This window comes from Diadema antillarum, unplaced genomic scaffold (assembly GCF_040938485.1).
Source record: "Diadema antillarum isolate AM-2024a unplaced genomic scaffold, OU_Dant_1.0 seq00000759_RagTag, whole genome shotgun sequence".
NCBI classification, from domain to species: Eukaryota; Metazoa; Echinodermata; class Echinoidea; order Diadematoida; family Diadematidae; genus Diadema; species Diadema antillarum.
Genome location: NW_027271650.1, coordinates 952,781 through 970,595, shown reverse-complemented (window position 1 = coordinate 970,595; position 17,815 = coordinate 952,781). Strand labels below are relative to the sequence as shown.

The 17,815-nt window shown below is 41.8% G+C and overlaps 1 protein-coding gene across 1 annotated transcript in view; it reads right to left on the bottom strand.

Annotated features, from left to right (window-relative positions):
• Positions 1–15,154, bottom strand: part of LOC139738610 (ankyrin-repeat and fibronectin type III domain-containing 1-like) — a 68,997-nt gene extending 53,843 nt beyond the window's left edge. Inside the window, exon 1 of the mRNA XM_071649226.1 lies at positions 14,806–15,154. Within this exon, the coding sequence (XP_071505327.1) occupies positions 14,806–14,968 (163 nt within the window). The 5' untranslated portion in view covers positions 14,969–15,154. The remainder of the gene's footprint in view (positions 1–14,805) is intronic.
• Between the last annotated feature and the right edge of the window lie 2,661 nt (positions 15,155–17,815).

Here is a 17,815-nt window from a genome sequence, read left to right as displayed (position 1 = left end):
GAGGTACAATGTAGATGAGCGGTTCAACCAATGAGGACAGCATCTAGCAGAAACTAATGACACTGCTAAGCACAATAAACTTGCCACAATTTCTTTTTTTCTTTCAAATGACACAAATCCTGCTTAAAAAGTATATCTCAAACCTTGACACTGGCAATGAAGTGATAACGGGGGGGGGGGGGGGGGGGGGGGGGGGGGGGGGTGGGGGAGAGAAGAAGACACAAATTTTGACGATGAGACAGCTAACGCTCATCGCTGTATTGACTTTTTCCAATTTCACGCACGGCCGGGTAGATCAGTCCAGGAGGCGACATCGCGGGAAGACCATCGGGCTGTACTGGATGATGACGATTCTTCCGCTTTCACACCACTTTCTCTCATCGTACTCCACCCGGATGGTCGGCCTCATTTGTGGATGGGGGGTGGGGGGGGGGAGGGTGATGATCAACCACCCATTAGGGGAAAAACTGTATCATCATATCATCCCTGACACCACATACGTGAGGAGAGGTGTCACAACATGAAAATCAACATGTGGTAAATGTGTCGCTTCTGAGGTGTCAACATGACATGATGATATTTGCCGGTGGATCACTGCTATCGTTATGGCTCGTAAAGTTTTAAAGGCTTGAATTCATAAGTACATGCACGTGTCTATGGATGTACATGCATTTGTCAACAGATATTCATGCATGTGTGTGTGAGTGAGTGAGTGTGTGTATGGGTGCTCGTGTGCCTAAGTGAAACAATGTGGATTGAAAATGTTTGTATGGGGAAAAAATGTCTACTTTTATCATAATATCTTGAATGTTTAAATTGCCTTTGAGCAGCCTTTCAATGCACAAAAAAAAAAAAATCTGTTTTAAGAACAGCCATGAACTTCATGTGGTTACATGTTTACCTCAAGAGTGAATTATTTCCCACAAATCACTGTTTCATCACTGACAAAGTTAAATAGCAGCAAATGAGTTAACATCTACTGCTGAAGGTACCAATGACAACAGTGGTATCTCCAGTGGTGCAGTAACATCAATGTGTCTATGTGGGACTGAGCTTTAGAATAATTCTGCCCACAGTACTCGTTGTACTCCAATATGAATAAAGATTTCCTCTGGGCAGAGATTAAAGCAAAGTGTAGCAATGAGGTATGTGGTAGTTTCTCAAGACAGCAGGTAAGACACATTTTTTGTTTGCTGTCAAAAGAGGGCTCTCTGCAACATGCAACTCGAATGAAGCAGACTTATGAGTGGAATACACCCGACATGACTGGCATAAAAATGGCAAGAAAGGAGCGTATGTGTGCAACACAAAGAGAATGGCATGGATAATTAACTTATCAACGATACTTACATCATGGATCAAAATGTAACAGGAACAAATGATTCTAATAACTGTCAGAAGCTGTCCTTATAAATATTCAACCGAGTGATTAAGGAGCTCCACATCAAAATGGAGTCTGGCTAAAGCCAGGAATTAAATATGGATTGCACTGCCAAGAAAAATGCTATCAATCGATGAGATTATGACCTGGTAAAGGATGGCACTGCAATATCCCCTAATACAAAACTTATTTATCATAAAATTTTCCCTCTCATCTCTCCTCCTATTGAGGGGAAAACCTGTTTGTTTTTTTGTTTTCATATCCATAAAATTTGCAGTAGTGCTCATTAGCTTTCCTCGAGAGGCTTCTGGTACTGACTGACAGACATAAAGTGATAATGACACTAGGTTTGACCACGACTTGACCCCCCCCCCCCACCATCACTGAAACAGAAAATTGAACAACCGAGCAGCTTATCTCTGCTTTGGCTATCATTAAGCCCCCGTTCCACTATGCCGTTCTCGCTACGATTTGACAATTTTCTCAGGTCGGGAAGGATCGGGTAAAACCTGAGCCGATCTGGACACAGTACGATGTTAGAACGTTATAAGTACGCTGCAGTTACGACTACCAAGTGCTTGCTACGCTCTTACTACGACGATCGGGACTTAGACATTGCGATCTCTGCCGCTGCCGGTACGCTTTAGAACGATGTAGCTACGCTGTTAGTGCGATGTTGCCGATGTTATCCGATCAATGCACGCTGTATCTACGCTCTGAACGATCTATACGATCTTATCACGCTGTTACCCCCGTTCAGAGAGCTGAAAAGTGCCCGATGTGCCCCGATGTACCCCGATTCGACTGTGGGTCAGCAGTCAGTCAACTTATTAGCATGCAGAACCGAAGAAATATACTGTGGACCTCGAAGATTCATTCTTCTTTTTTTACTTTTGATTTTCAAAGTTGTTGTTGCTTCGTTATTCTCACTACTCTTTCTTCATCAGCGAGCCCGTGCTTCTGTGCCTCCAGTGCCCTGGTTATGACCCACCATTTTCCTCTCCTCTCCCCTTCTCCCCCTCCCCCCCCCCCCCCCCTCGGACTTGTCCACCTCGGACTTACTACCTTCTTCACTACTATATCTTTCTATCCTCTCATCAATTTTTTCCTTACAAGAGAGCTGCCATGTGTTTGTTAATGTGCGTCCGTATGTGTGCATGTATGTGTGTATTACTCTGTTTATGAAGGTGAACTGTCTTTTTTTTTGCTACCGCTTAGGGAAATTTGTTGTTGTTGGTTTTTGCAATTATATATTTTTCTCTATGAGGGGACTGCATTCTAATACTACAAGCTCTGCTTTTTAGCAGTCCCCTCCATTTCCAGCAATATTTTGTATGCATTTACCACAGTGACGTAACTGTTATTTGTATCTCTGTTGATAATTTGCCTGCATCTCTTTTACAATGTTATTCTGTTCATCGCATTGTGGTACTGATTTCATGACGTCTGTGTATATGAGCGTTTCTTTGTATTTTTTATTATTTGTTTGTTGGAAATGAAATAAATCAACTTGAACTTGAACTTGAAGAGCCTCCTCAACTCACGGTTCTTTTGCAGCAATGCATTGTATAAACAAAGACGTGCTGATTTTTCAAAGGATTTTTCTTGATGTCCTTGCTTTTACAGTCCGTCTTCCTCCAGTTGTAGATGATTTCATATTCTTCAAAATTCTGCTATATCCTCTTCCTCCTCTTTCAGCATCACGTGCAGTCTCTCTTTCTTCGCCTTTCGGGTACCTGCTTCGCTGCTTTCTTCTCTTCTTTTTCTTCATCTCTTCTTCTTCGAAAATTACAGCTAAAATTACTTCCCGTTCTTGTGCCGATGTTACTACACTCAGAAAGACCTTGTTACGCTCATCCCGCTGCGTTTACGCCGTCATTACGCTCTCCCCGCTGCGTTTACGCTGTCACTACGCTCTCCCCGCTTGCCGTACGATTAAAAATATGTCAATTTTGATCGGGGAGATCAGGAAGAAATTTTGAACCGGTTCAAAATTTCTTCCCGATCTGAAAAACTGCCCGCTCCAACCCCGACCTCCACACGCTGCTGCTACGATGCTTCCGATCCCCGTACGCTTTTGCCGCTCTCTCCCGATCTGCTAGATCGGGACAGATCGGGGTCCAAATCGTGACAGTGGAACGGGGGCTTTAACGTCATGTCTCCAGCTAAATTTGAAGCCTATTTGATTTGGTTGTTGTAGTTTTTTTGCACATGCTGGTCTGTGTGATTTTCCTCAGCAAAAAAGAAAAGAAAAGAAGAAAGGCAAAAACAAAATCCAGTCTTCCATCATTTTTCTTGTCTGTTTAGTATTTGGATGGATGACGCTTTCATGTCATAAAACAGTTGGCGTTACTAATGACAATTTGCTCGTGATGAACCATCTCATCAAGGCTCACACGTCATTGCCCGGCCGCTCCTGCCGCAAAACGCAAAAAGCGTCATCCAGGCGTGGTCGCCGGGATAATCATGGAAAGTGATGGGCAAGTTCTCACAGGCCAGGAACCCGGGTGGGGCAACCTTTCCGCCCTTTACTAGTCTCGTCAACAAGACTGGCTTGTTTGTCTGTTTTAATCTCCCACTTGTCACAGGTTAACTATCAGGCAAATTGAAGGGTAGAATATGAATGATGATGCTGCACTCCCTCTTTGAGCAAAGTTTTGGACTCATAAATATTGAAATTATGTTTCGAGCCACCTCAAAGGAAACTGATTCTACATGAGCCTAGGAAGTCTTATCAGTTTAGTTTTGTTATTCTAAAGTACCTAGTGCCTAAAGCCTGTCAGTTGTTGTCTCAAATGAGTAATCAACATGGTATTTGATTGCAACCACCTAAAATATACCTAGAAGATAGAAGTAGGTCATGTTGCTAACATCCTTTGTTTTTGCCCAATAAGCACAAACCAATCAAACATTTGAATCCAAGGATATTGTACCCAAGCAGCTCTAGTAATCTTTTGTCTGTTCACATATACTAGTAGCTTATTGCTTGACTGTACCTTAAAATCTCACAGCTCCAAGCTGAAAAAAACCCCACCTTGGATCAATCTCCCTCCCCCACGCCATCCAACTCCCAACATTTTTAAGAGATCTGTAGATTTCTTGAAGAAGTTATACATAGACCTTCAAGCTGACACTCTGTGAACAAGGCATGTTGAAACCACAAACTACCATGATCTTGACAAAAAGGTGATCACTAATAAAAAACATTCCTGTTTATTGTCACAAAAACTATATGAATCTGAACAAAACTAAGATGTTCAGGTCTCCAATTTCTCAGCTTTTGGGACTTAAGCGGTTTCTTGACCAGCAGAGGGTCGTAACTCCCCAAACATGGCACCTACGGGCATAACCTCAGTCTAAACCATGTTTTCACGCATCCCAAAGTTCACACTGATGCAGATACGCACCCCTTGACGCTTCGATACCCCTCCTCCTCCTCCTCTTCCTCCCCTCCCCTCCTCCCCTTCCATCTCCTCTCCCCTCCCCTTCCCCCCTCTCTCCCTACACATCTCATCAAACTGACTTGAAGCAAGAGCCCTAGATTGGAGAAACAAAGTCTTTACTGCAACAAAAGTGGAACACATTTATCTCGTGCCCGCATTCTCCCTCCTACCCCCCCCCCCCCCATGCCATTGCAACTGTGGGACGATTTGAACATTTGCAGAGAATGTGACGTTGCAATTTGCTCTGATATCTTGGTGAGAAGTATGCCACATGTGACCCGTGTCATCCTCCCCTACTTTCTCGTCTCGTAAATGTTTGTCTGCTATGATCCTTGTTGCCACACAATGGAGATTAAAAAAAAACAGGAATACCCGGGCAGCCGGGGAATTGCGCTGACGTCACGTCAAGTGCGCAATTGCGAGTTACATTCGGCCGGCTCGCTCTGGAGGAAGCCTTGCCTGCGGATACCCAGGAACACACACACACACACACACACACACGCACACACACCCTGATTCTTAAAACATAACAGATATTTTTGAACATGCAAAATCCCGTCACTGATTGTATGCTTATCTCTATTATGCTCAAAAAAGTTGAACCCTACACTACTCGGAAAGACTAGCATAACTAGCTGATGAGACACTGATGCATTGACGTGAGTGTGCACAGGCAGCCGATCGCAAACCACGATTGGGGAAATAATGCACAATTACATAAATGCCTGTACGGTAAAATTACCACCTTTATAACTTACAGTTGTGGTACAAAAAGTAGCTGTCTTTCTTCAGCAAACGGTCAACTGAGGAATATTGATGGCAACTGAGAAAATGTGTTTCAGACTTAACTACTATGCCTACGAGATGTTTGAACCATCGTCTGGCATATGCATATACAATGTCCTTTTACATCTTAAGAGAAGAGATCCTTACTTTCATCAGGGAAAAAAACCTATGTTGCTGCGCTTTGAAACAATTGATTAAGATCAACACAGAATCATCTCAATCTGTAGATTTGATGATGATAACAAGAACATACCCCACAGCTCAATCATGAGTGTCCATACTGAAAGATTAGACATCGCCCGACCACTTACTACTCTTGACCAACGATTAAGCCATCAATATCAACTACTAAGGATCCCTTACACCCTCTGAACTATCAAATTCTAGAAAAAAAGTCCTTGTGGGTTGGTGCTGTGTCATTCAATGAAATGTTTACTATTCACTAACAGTGCTTCACAAGGTTTGGGGCCCTTTGATGTTCAGATATCGTTTATTTCTGTCACCATTTTTTTTCAATATAGCTGTAACCGACTCCCAAATTGGCAACCTTTTTTTAATGTGAATTTCTTTCAGAGTTCAGATTGATAAATTCAACAAGTGACCTCCAATCTTCCTCTTATATATTAAAATGTCCACTGAAATTCAAAGGTGCCAATTTGATAATGAAATGAGCAATACCCACCCCCCCCCCCCCCCGACTTAATAGGTTACAATGATGCCCTTCAACCCAGTTTACACACATTGGAATATGATCTCTATAAACATGTCCATTCCAGCATAGAGATGATGGAGCTTTTCACTCTAAATCATTCTCCTCTTCATCATCCTCCTTCCAACTCCCCTCTTTCCCCCTCATCTTTTCTTCTACTTACAAGGTGCAATTTTGATGGCAGGTGGGATGTGCTTCTTGTTTTTCTTTCGCCGAAAACTCATCTCGCGCTTGACGACTTGCCATCCGCTGCTGGTCAGAGTGGTTGGGAAGCGCTTCGGCTCAGGCATCGAGGCGGGATCCAATCGTCTGCACCGGGGGTAAGCTCTCTGCTGGCGCGCCGGATCGGAAAGGACAAGGGACGCGTGCCAGAGATGAATCGATCGTCCCAGAGCGGTCTGCTCGACCGCGGGGGAAATTTCCGCAAAGACGGATAGGGAAGGGACGCATCAATGGTCTTCCCTGATCCTCAAGGTGGGGCAATATCAGTGGCGCTTCGACAGATGATATATCCTTGTTTTTTACTTCTCAGTATAATTCCATCTCACAGTGGTAAGGTAAGAACTAACAGCAATCCCTGTTGTCGTGGATGATATTCATTAGCACACAATCTCTCAGGAAGAAAAGGGCAAACAACTCTCCACGGCAGTCCCATAAAACTCCATTCATATTGGCACATCTAACACAACAGCTTCATTCGCCCGTCTGTGCGATGCCGGCTTCTCATCAACGGCATCGCAGTGCCTTACTCCACTCAGTGATGTTTGAGCCAATGAGAGAGCCCGAGCCAGGATGAGACAGAGACCTTAACCTCAACTCTGAGTAAAAGCGAGAGAGAGAGACAGAGAAAGAGATAGGGGGAGTAGTTGAGGGAGAGTGGGTTTAGAGATGAAGAGAGGGAGAGCAGCAGCCACCGAGAACTGAAAATGAGCTCTCTCCACAATCCACATATATTCCTCCGACTTCAAACTTTTGACGCGAGTTTTTCCCTCACACTCCCTCGTGGCTTGCACAAATTGCCAGGGTGGTGAACCACACCGGTGTCGCACGTCGAAGTGTCAAAAGTGACGTCTTTGAAATGTTAGTCAAAACAGGATCCGGCCGCCCTGAACGGTATTACATCACAGGCCTGCGCTTTCTTTCTTGGGGGCCTTTCTAAGGCCTATCAATATTCAACATGTTCAGCAACTGCTAAGAGTTAGGGTTAAAGAGTTAATAATTGAAGTTGCACAATGACACGGTACACTTGTCTTCGATCTTCTTGCGCATCTGCACGTTGTTTGTTTTGCCGAGACGAATTCCACCACAGCCTGCTAGCAAACTGGCAAAATATCGCCAACAACTATTCCATATCATAACACTGCCAGACTAATGTTTACAAGAGACGCATCCAAATGCTAATGATGAAGAGACCCAGAAAAATGAACCTCTCTTTAATCTGGCACGCCCATCAAAGGATGAATACTTCATCCACCATCCCATTTTCTTTTTCCACCGCACCTTGGGAGTCAATCTCCGATGGGAAATGCTCCTCCTGGGAGCATACATTCAGTATGCATCCTCACAGCATTATGCGACATGCCAATCTGATTAAGCAGGCTATTAACCTGTCTATCTTTCGCAATTGTCAACCACTCCTCACCCCTACTTTGATTCTCTATGGCTCGTTGTAACTTGTACATTTTCTGACTCCAAAAATCCATGCATTACTGCGAGAGTTCAGAGAGAGACAACGAGAGAAATAAAGGGACGGAAACAGAGAAGATTTCATACACTGTACCAGAACTGGGCCTCCAGAAACTGTGTCATAAACACAAAAAGTTCACAGGCATATTCGGAAGAAAGGAGTGTAGCTGTGGCTATTCGATGACCAAGGTCAGACAAGTGAGATGGAACAAAGATACCCTGGCCTTCGAAATCCTGCGAATATAGCAGGGAAAAGCTGTCCCCGGTCGGATGAGATTAATGAAAATTGAGTGACATTCCGATGCTCTCACAGTCCCGGCGTAACACTATCTCATTGCTCATCTCTTCTTTGATATCGAAGCAACTTCCAATTAATTCCTGCCTTCTCCCGGTATCGCTCCGCCTTAATATAGCGCACATCCCACTCGGTGAACCAGAGCTGCAAAACAAAAGGTACATTCCCCACAATTCTGTCGTGACAAAATAGCGCGGCGCAACAAGGGCTGCTTCAGATATTTGATTCCAACGGCTCTATCCCCTCCCCTCTGGGGACTCTGATATGAATGCTCAAAATAGCCACTCGGTTTCCTTTTTTAGGGGGCATATCCCATCCACGATGCTCTCATGACAGGGATTATCTCTGTCGACCAAAATAGCTTGAGATCGACTAGATCCACAAATTAATTATGATTTCTCCGCACAGTTTGATGCTAGTTAAACCCCATGCTCTGTTATCATCCATCTTTCACATTGAGCAGTGGTATCCACTTCTAATCTACTATACTGCACTATTTTTCACCAACTGACCTCTCGTTAACATCAGCTCAAAGTCTAGTACAACACGAACACACGAGACCTGTACTCAAACATCTCTTGCACAGTATCAACACTATCACACACTACAAAAGTACCTTCGATTCAAGATTTACATCCGCAATGAGATCGATGACGCAGGAGAGAAAACGAGGACAGAGCTGTATCATGCAAATCACCCTTACTACAACCCTGGCGCTACAGCCGCTACTTTACATTTGAGTGTCCAGCTTGGTATTACCCATCTCTACTGGGATCCCACTTGCAGCATTTTCCTATTACAAAGCAAGGTGATGCTGCTGAAATAAATATATAAATAAAATAAAACTCCCACTTAAAACAGGTGGGTGTTGCCTTGCAGATACTTTTGTTCCAAAACTGTTTGAAAAATACATGCAAATTGGTTTATAAATATTTGTACTATTTCCTAAAATAAACCCAAATAAACGTTTGTACCATTTCCTCAAATACACACAAATATCACAAAAAAGAAGAAAAATGTGTGTGTTCTGTATACAAGAAGGAAGTTAGCAGGTGAAGCATTGGATCTGTACGATAATGAAAAAAAAAGTATTTAGCCCAAATACAGCAATGTACTCGTGCACCTAAAAGCACAAATGTCCATGAATAAACACAACCCCCGCATAACATACACACACACATAAGCAAGTGCGTCCAAATAAAGTGGGGGGGGGGGGAAGAGTGTGTCCTCAAAAAGCCTTGCGTTTAGATTTGAGAGGCTGACCCAGGGGTCCTAGCTACATCTCTCCATTGCACACTGACGCTTGCTGAACGGCGCCGCTCCCGCAATTTATCACAAGAAGAGGGAGTGGGGTGTGGGGGGGGGGGGAGGGGAGGGGAGGGGAAGGAGAAAGAGGAGCATGGGTAACAGAGGGGTGCAAAAAAAGAAGAGCCTGTGAGGATGAAGAGGAATTAGAGAGAGCAAAAAAAATGACAGAAAAGAAAACAGAGAAAGCTAGAGGATTGGTAATGAAGGGAGTCAGAAAAAAAAAGAAAGTGAAACATAAAGATGATCAACCATTTAGGCAAGTGTCTACGAATTACTTTCACTATTTCTCCACTCTGCATCTGCTGATCAGTTTTGCAAGAGAGGTATGTGGTAAGAGACCTTGCTGATATTCGCCCCCCCCCATATTTTCAATACTTTATTCTTCTATTTACCATCCTTCTTCCCTGCCCCCCTTTTTTTTCCTCATCTCTCTCTCTCCCCCCTTTTTGGAGCATTTTTGTGTCTCTACCTCTGTTTACTCAGACCCCTCACTCGACAACCTCTCTCGGCGCTCCGTGACGGCACCGTGAGATGCTGCGAACCAACCATGCATGCTCCGCATCGCTTCGATGGGATGAAATTATGTCTGTGTCATTTATCCCACTTGGATATTTTTCTATCCTCTTCTTTTTTTTTTCTTTCTCTCCTAATCTCTCCTAACTCTGTCCCTCTCTACCTTTCTCTCTCTCAAAGTAGTGTATGGTTCCCCCCTGAACATGCCGGTTCATCTGCGTTTCATTCCCGGCGCCTCTGCTCATGCATAATGATGCCGATGAGAAGCTTGCAGCAGACTACTGGTGTGCACATTTCATTAAAGGTGCAACCCTACATTGGCAATGCAACCTCAGAGACAAATGCTGTATTGGAGTTATAATGTTCACACATATGCACAGATAGATATATTCACGGAGAAATAGATCGATCTATTCATAGATAGATAGACAGAAGGATAAATCAATAGGATAGATTGATGGATTGCTAGATAGTTGGAGATAGATAGATAGATAAATAGAAGGACTGATTAATAGATGAAGAAAGATATGAATAGATAAATAGATTGATAGATAGAAAGATAAATATAACATGCAATATTATTGAAATGACGACAATGCAACAGGACCTATAGTGATTGTAACAAAGTGATAAGAAAATTGTCAAAATCTTCTGCATCACCACTATCATACTGTCACTATCTCTTCCATTAAAAATTAAATCCACCCATCACCATTTCTGTCACAAATCACTATCATTTTGATCATGACCAAGGTCAACACATCAATTATAATCAATACATATATCAATATAATCATCATCAGCATGACCACTCTGAAAAGTATCAGGGTGATGGAATTTGCAAAGTCTTATACCATAGATTTTACTCATTATCACTTCAACAAAAGTACTCTGACCTTTGCACTCTGAACCTTGTGTCCCAATATATACATTAAGAGAAATTAAAACAACAAAGACAAGCTCTTACAATCACAGCAGAAGAGAACAGAACAGCACAATAGGCATGCTGCATTCCTTTGCTGTGAGTGTATAGTTTCCACTGAAAGAAGGTACTACTTGTAAGGTGAGTACAACACAGGGTGGAGCATCAATACCGCACTGCAGCAGAGATGCACAGCGCCACCTTGTGACGGAAACAAGAAAGGCAGCACAAAGTGGATAAATGGCCTTGTGCTTGTCCTGAAGTTACCCCCAACAGTACTAGCTTTTGAGAAGTTGATGGAGTGTTCAAACTTTTTAGTTCATCACCAGGCTGCATTTGCATAAACATCTCACTTTGTAGTTACAGAAGGGCTCAACTATGAACTGGAGGAGTTGATCGATTCATCACTACAAACTCTAATCAAACATGTGCAAACAAACATTTCAAATTAGTATCTTTTCCAAATTTTAGTCACTCACATTATCTATCATATGGTTTGTCTTTGCCTTTGTTGTTGTTGTTGTTTTGTTTTGTTGTTTGTTTGTTTTCTGTCAATGTTTACATTTTGTACATAAGTTACTTATTTTGTGCATGCATGCATAGAAAGGAACTTACTTTACAAGGCCTTCTTGGCTTTATTCACGTTCTCTTTTTCTCGTTTTCAGTAACATGTAAATGATTGATAATTTTTGTACTGTATTGTAAAATTCAGTACTGTTGTGTTGTTTTTTAATAACAGAAAAATGAAATGAATAAACAAATTGAATTAAATTGACCATCGATCCATGTTACAGTTTATTTAATTCCGTTCCTCTTGCAAACAATTACTTAATCATTAACATATTGCTCTCAATGCACTTTTTGACAAATTCAGGTCATCATTTTGCTCTTTTCAGAGAGGAAAGCTGCGCGGTGCCTCACCAGAGAAGAGCGAGCACTTTAGGGGGCATATGCAAACCTCAAATATGCGCAGCTTGAACTCCCAAGTTCACTGACCCTATCTGCCGAAAGATTGAAAAAATCCTTCAAAAATTCATTTAAAAATTCCCCAATCGGTACCAACAGTTAATCATCTATTCCTTGTGTCATTACCAAATTTTCCTGCAAGTTTCATCCAAATCTGTGCACAACTTTCTGAGTTATTTTTGGATACAGACATACAAACAAACAAACGCTGAGGAAAACATATTCTCCTTGGTGAAGGTGATGTGTTGGTTGTGCTGTCAAATGCACTACAAGTATTTCAAACACACCCCCTTTCAAAGCTCACAAAAGAAATGATATTCGGCAGGCCTAAAAGAAAAAAAAAGATTAGAACGATGGCAACAAACTACTAAGGTGGCAACATGATAGTAAACAAACAGTAAACAAACAGTAAACAAACACCCTTTGCGATGACGCGCACACACCTAGCATGGAGGAAGGAAATCGTGCACGCGTGTCTGTGCAGAGCCACGTGCCTTGCGTGACTTGCGCAATCACTGGCTTTGCTGGGACTCGTTTCTTACACGCGTATCGCGTATCGCCTCCTCCCGGCTTCGGGGAAATCTGGTCCCCTGTGAAACTAAAAGACGCCATCTATTTGTGGCCCGCTCTAAATCGGCTGCACATTTTCTTTCCTGCAAAGATGGGAGATTGGTTAGTCGGCAGATTAGCTGACAGAATGAAAAAAAAAAAACCAACCACCACAACACAGAAATTGAAAAAAAAAATCAGAGTGAAAATGAGAGAGAAATATGGTTGAGAAACAAATATATGTACATACTGAGGGATATAGATAGATAGAGAGAGAGCGAGAGAGAGAGAAAGAAAGATTGACAGATATGCACAAGACAGAAAGAAGACTATGAGAAAAGAATTAGTCTTGATGATTGAGGTAGATATAGAGAGAGCAAGACAGATAGAGAAAGTACTATGTTCCAAATACTGAATTTGAAATATAGTTTATAAACTGAAAGATGGGGATTAATCTATTTCTGCAGAGGGAGTAAAAAGACAGTATGATATTACTAGTACAAGTACTACTTCCACTTCGCATGTGGTCTCACTATGGAACATATAGGTTTGTTTACTGTATGTATTTCCTCATTACCTGTAAACATAAGGATTGCATAAATGTATCAGTAAGACAATAATGAGATTATTTCTGCAGACTAAAATGAACTCAATTTTTTTTTTAAACCTTGTACAAAGAGCTACAAAACACATGAAAAAGAAAGAAGAAAACAAAGACATCATGTCTTGTTTACCGCATGGCAGAACAACAGACAGTCCCTGATGCAACAATACACATGTGTCATTGTTTTCCACATCGCTCTTCACGTGTGTAGCATCGTGTCAACTGCACATTTTCTGGTCAATTGTTGCTCCAATCATATGCCTCTGCCTGAGGGTATATCCAATTCACATGTCAAAAATGAGCGAAATTCTCCATTCTCTCTCTCTTTTTCCTCCACTGCCTTTTCCCCCTATTCTGTTGTAATCATACCGGCATTTTATGACGCATTTTATGGCTTGCAATTCCATCTGCATTATCTAATTAAAGTCGTTTGTGCATCGTTTGCATCTCATATTTTCATTGTCAATATTTCATTCTGCGTGTACATGATGTTTGGTTTAATGAGGCGTCGGCGCGCGATATCTATTGACGACAGATGATGATCTTCCTCCCCGTACGCTCAAACGCCCGTCTCCAGTCAAGTTCACGTAAAGAATGGTGAGACAGAGTCGTAAAAGCCAGACACATGTTATCATCATTCCTTGTCACAGGCACAGACAGACAGACAGACAGACAGACAGACACACACACACACACACACACACACACACAAACCGCTCATACACACAAAAAGAGAGACATGCACACACAAACACACACAAATGCACACACAAAGTCCACATGAGTCCACATGAGAAGCATGTTTTTTTTCAAGTGCACATTTACACACCAAGAATTCAAACAGATAACACACAAAATGTACAACTGGTGTAATGAAATACAGCAAACATTTCACCTTACTCAGAGTCATGAAAGCATACCATTTTAAGCAAAAATAACCAGTGAAGTTAAAGTAACACCTGATTATGATTAACATCAGAAGTTCAATAACAACCTGTGAACTTTACAATTCCATAATCTTTAGCTCACAGATTAATTTTCATTAAAAAACATCTCTGCTTATTGTCTGACTGTACTTTACTGCAATAGATTTGAACATAAGATTTTCTCTTTAAAATGAAAAACGACAAAGCGTTATAATGCACTCTGCACACTAGCTAGATTAGATATTGCAATATTCAGACATTTACTTGACAGCAGCACCAAGAACACTCAATACAACTGGCTGCCCGTCTCTCAAAGTATGCTAACATCTTCGGGCTACACCTGAATCTGAGATACTGTAAAAGTGGAAATTCTAACCATATTGATATTTTCATGCATTTCATGCAACCAGAAACTAGCGCGAAAATAAATGCATGCTAATATTTTTGCTTCCCATATGTTCCAATAGCTGAAGTCTTGATTTCGTGGAATTAAAAGCACACGAAACTCTTCTCACCCTGCCGAGTGCAAGAAATTAGTCGCGTGAAAATATCCACTCTTACAGTATATCATGCATGGCCAATTTCAGTTTTAAAAGAAATAGAAAAGTGAAAAGTTGCATTTTGATCTCGGCAAGGCTTAATGAATTTTGGACATTACAATCTCTCACGATGGTGTGCGGATCATGTAGCCAATCATTCCCATCCTACGTTACTCACCTACAGAAATGCTTGTGTCGGTCACCTCTTGCAGGAGGCGACGATTCTTTCCCAACACCTTCTTGAGCGCCAGGAGCCAGCGCTCGTGGGCCCCGCGCAACCGCGGCGACCGGCTGCCGTGTGTCTGGCCGGGCGCGCCCTTGTGGTTGTTTCCGCTTCGCATCTTGTACCGAGCTGGCTGTCGGTTTCTCTCGAGCGTCCTTCTGTCCTCCTTTGAGAAAAGTTCCAAGTGCACTTTTTCGGTCCTCGCAAAGAAATACCCTCGGTCGACTTCTTCCTTATCTTTGTTGGGCCTTCATGAGGAGGGGATACTGCTGTCTCTGGTAGCTGGGGTTTTTTCTCCTAGAAGTCTGCATAAAAAAACAAGTTGGGGGGGGGGGACACAATAAAAGAGATGAATGAAATTGATCATATAATCAATCCAAACTTCAAAGAGGGGCTCCACAAGGGAGAATAAAAGTTAACAACTTGAACTCAGCTCGATAGAAATGAGAATCTTATGAAGATGAATAGGAAGAGAAAATTGCATCTGACACCAAACATTTTTGGAATATGATCATGAACTACAACTTCCAATATACTCAGTTCTGATTGGTCCATGTCTGGAATTCATTGATTGCTCCTGACTTGCAATACAGTTTATGGTTTGGGTTTGGGTTTCATGCTCTAGGGACCTGGAAAAAGCGATGGTTATGACTAATGATGCAATGATTAAGATGATTATATTCAATTCAATTGAAGTATACAATACCAATATTTTGAGATTAAGAAATGACATTTTTCTGTACTTTGGACTACTTTGTATTATTTTCTATTAATCTTAGTAATCAATTGTAAATGACACTAAAGAAAGATGGCTATGTGAAATAAAGAAAAAAAAAAAAACCCTGGCAGAAAGAAAAGACAGAGGCCTATTCTAGCAACTGTGGCTACATCACATAATGAATTTCTAACCAAGGGAGACAAACTGGACAGCTACAGGCCACATCAAAGAGGTGGTCACTCTATGGAGGTCTTCAACACATTCTGATTCTCCAGAGGAATTTCTGCGATGGCTGCATGAAATAGGTGACCACTGCATCCAGGTGGCCACTATGAAAGGGTTGACTGCAGTACAGTAGCAGTTTTAACTGATGTGATACTCTTCACAGTCACCAAAAATACCCCACACAGAGCAGCTAACTTTGAAGGACTCCCTCTTTAGACTCTGACAGGTTAGTCACAGTACGTAGGAGGTACACATATCTGGCAGGTGATCCTGTTACTCTTTTCTGTATTGGAGAAGTGGTTGCTACACAGAGTGTGTACATGCTCACAGATGGACCGAACATGAAAGGGGTCATGAAAAAAATATGCCCAAGTTTACAATTAGTTTGTTTCAAGCAACAAGCTTCACAGAAAAAAAAAAACAAGCTAGACAACTGCTGTCACTACATGTAGGTGTTCAATAGCAGAATGTATTTCGAAGTAATATTGATGAAAAAAACAACAACAACCAAACAAACCCCAAATTGAGACCAAAAGCTTCCAAAGAATGTAAACTATGTGAATGTCATTTCAAGTCCTAATGTTGATGTGACATTTGAGACTGGGTTATATGGAGGTAGAGGAACTTTGCAGATGCGTCAATGCCTCTGCCAGACAAAGTCGGCTAACGAGGCAAACCAGATGTGAAAATCACAGCCGTGTTTCTGTCAATTCTCATCAGCACTGCAGATATTTTTCCTCGCAATAATCTATTGATGAGCATATTTTTTCAAGAACTAATCCATCGAGCGCAGAGCGTTGCGCGAGCATGCCAATGTCAAGGGCAAGAACTGCATCAGCCCGCCTGTAGACGTCTACCTTCTTTTAGACGACAAATCGTGCTGCCTACAAATACAAAAAAAAAGAAAATCTGGAAAAATCGACATTGGATTCTGCAGATGTGGTATTTATATGCACACATGACGTTAAGTCTGTTCTCGTCTTTACCTTCCCCACATCTACAAAAAGAGTAAAATACTATAAAATACACATCTCTACAATCTCTGCAGCTCTGCTGGTGTGATTATCAATGTCACTGTGTGGGCGGTAGGGGGTAGAAAAATAAGAAGGGAGGTAAAACAAAAGGGGCAAAATATGAAATAGTAGAAGAAACGGATGAAGGAGAAGGGAGACTGAAGAAATTGCAAGGCAAAACATGCATAAATACCAGGTGCCTTTTTATATAAAGCTCACTCTATCCCCCCCCCCCCCCCTCCCCATTCTCTCTTTCTCCCTCTTCGGCAAGCCCTGGATGTGTTGATGGGCAAACAATATAGGGCCGACTTCCTCCGCAAAGATGCGGCGATAATTAATTGTAACACCAGACCTGATCGTTCTGCACCCAGCCGATCGATCGACGGGACTTTGCGGGAACGCGCATTGTGGCTGGATGGCTGTGGCACAGAATGCGTGCAACAGCTTTAAAGTGGCAGCTCACACTTACACTTAATCTGGTCATAATTTTCTCTCTTTTAAGTATTCTTTTTTTTTTTTCAGTTACGTGATCTCATGTTCTCTAACCATTCTCCACATCTGTGATGATCATTGTATTGTTGGTAGTGACACAGAAATTACAACGTCATATATAAGCACAATCATCATGATCACTGCAACTGAAAAAAATAAATAAATCTTCAGGCCACTTGTCAACCTCAATTTCAAATTTCTGTGTGAATTAGGCTTCATACAGACACTGGAGTATCTCAACCACGTCTCAAATTATCAGCCTTTGCTCTCTCTTTTTTTCATGGGGGAGAGCAAGAACAAGCTAGTTGTCCTTCATGAATTAATCAATGAATTGATTGATAGATAAAGATGTGCACAATGATTGAATTGTGCAGAATATACACAAGTGAATGTATTCATACACAAGTAAATCCCAAATGATTCAGTATTATCAATGAAAAGATGTTAATGCAAAATGAAATGATAACTGACCGAATGACTGACTGATTCATGGATATGTGAATGGATGAAAAAATGA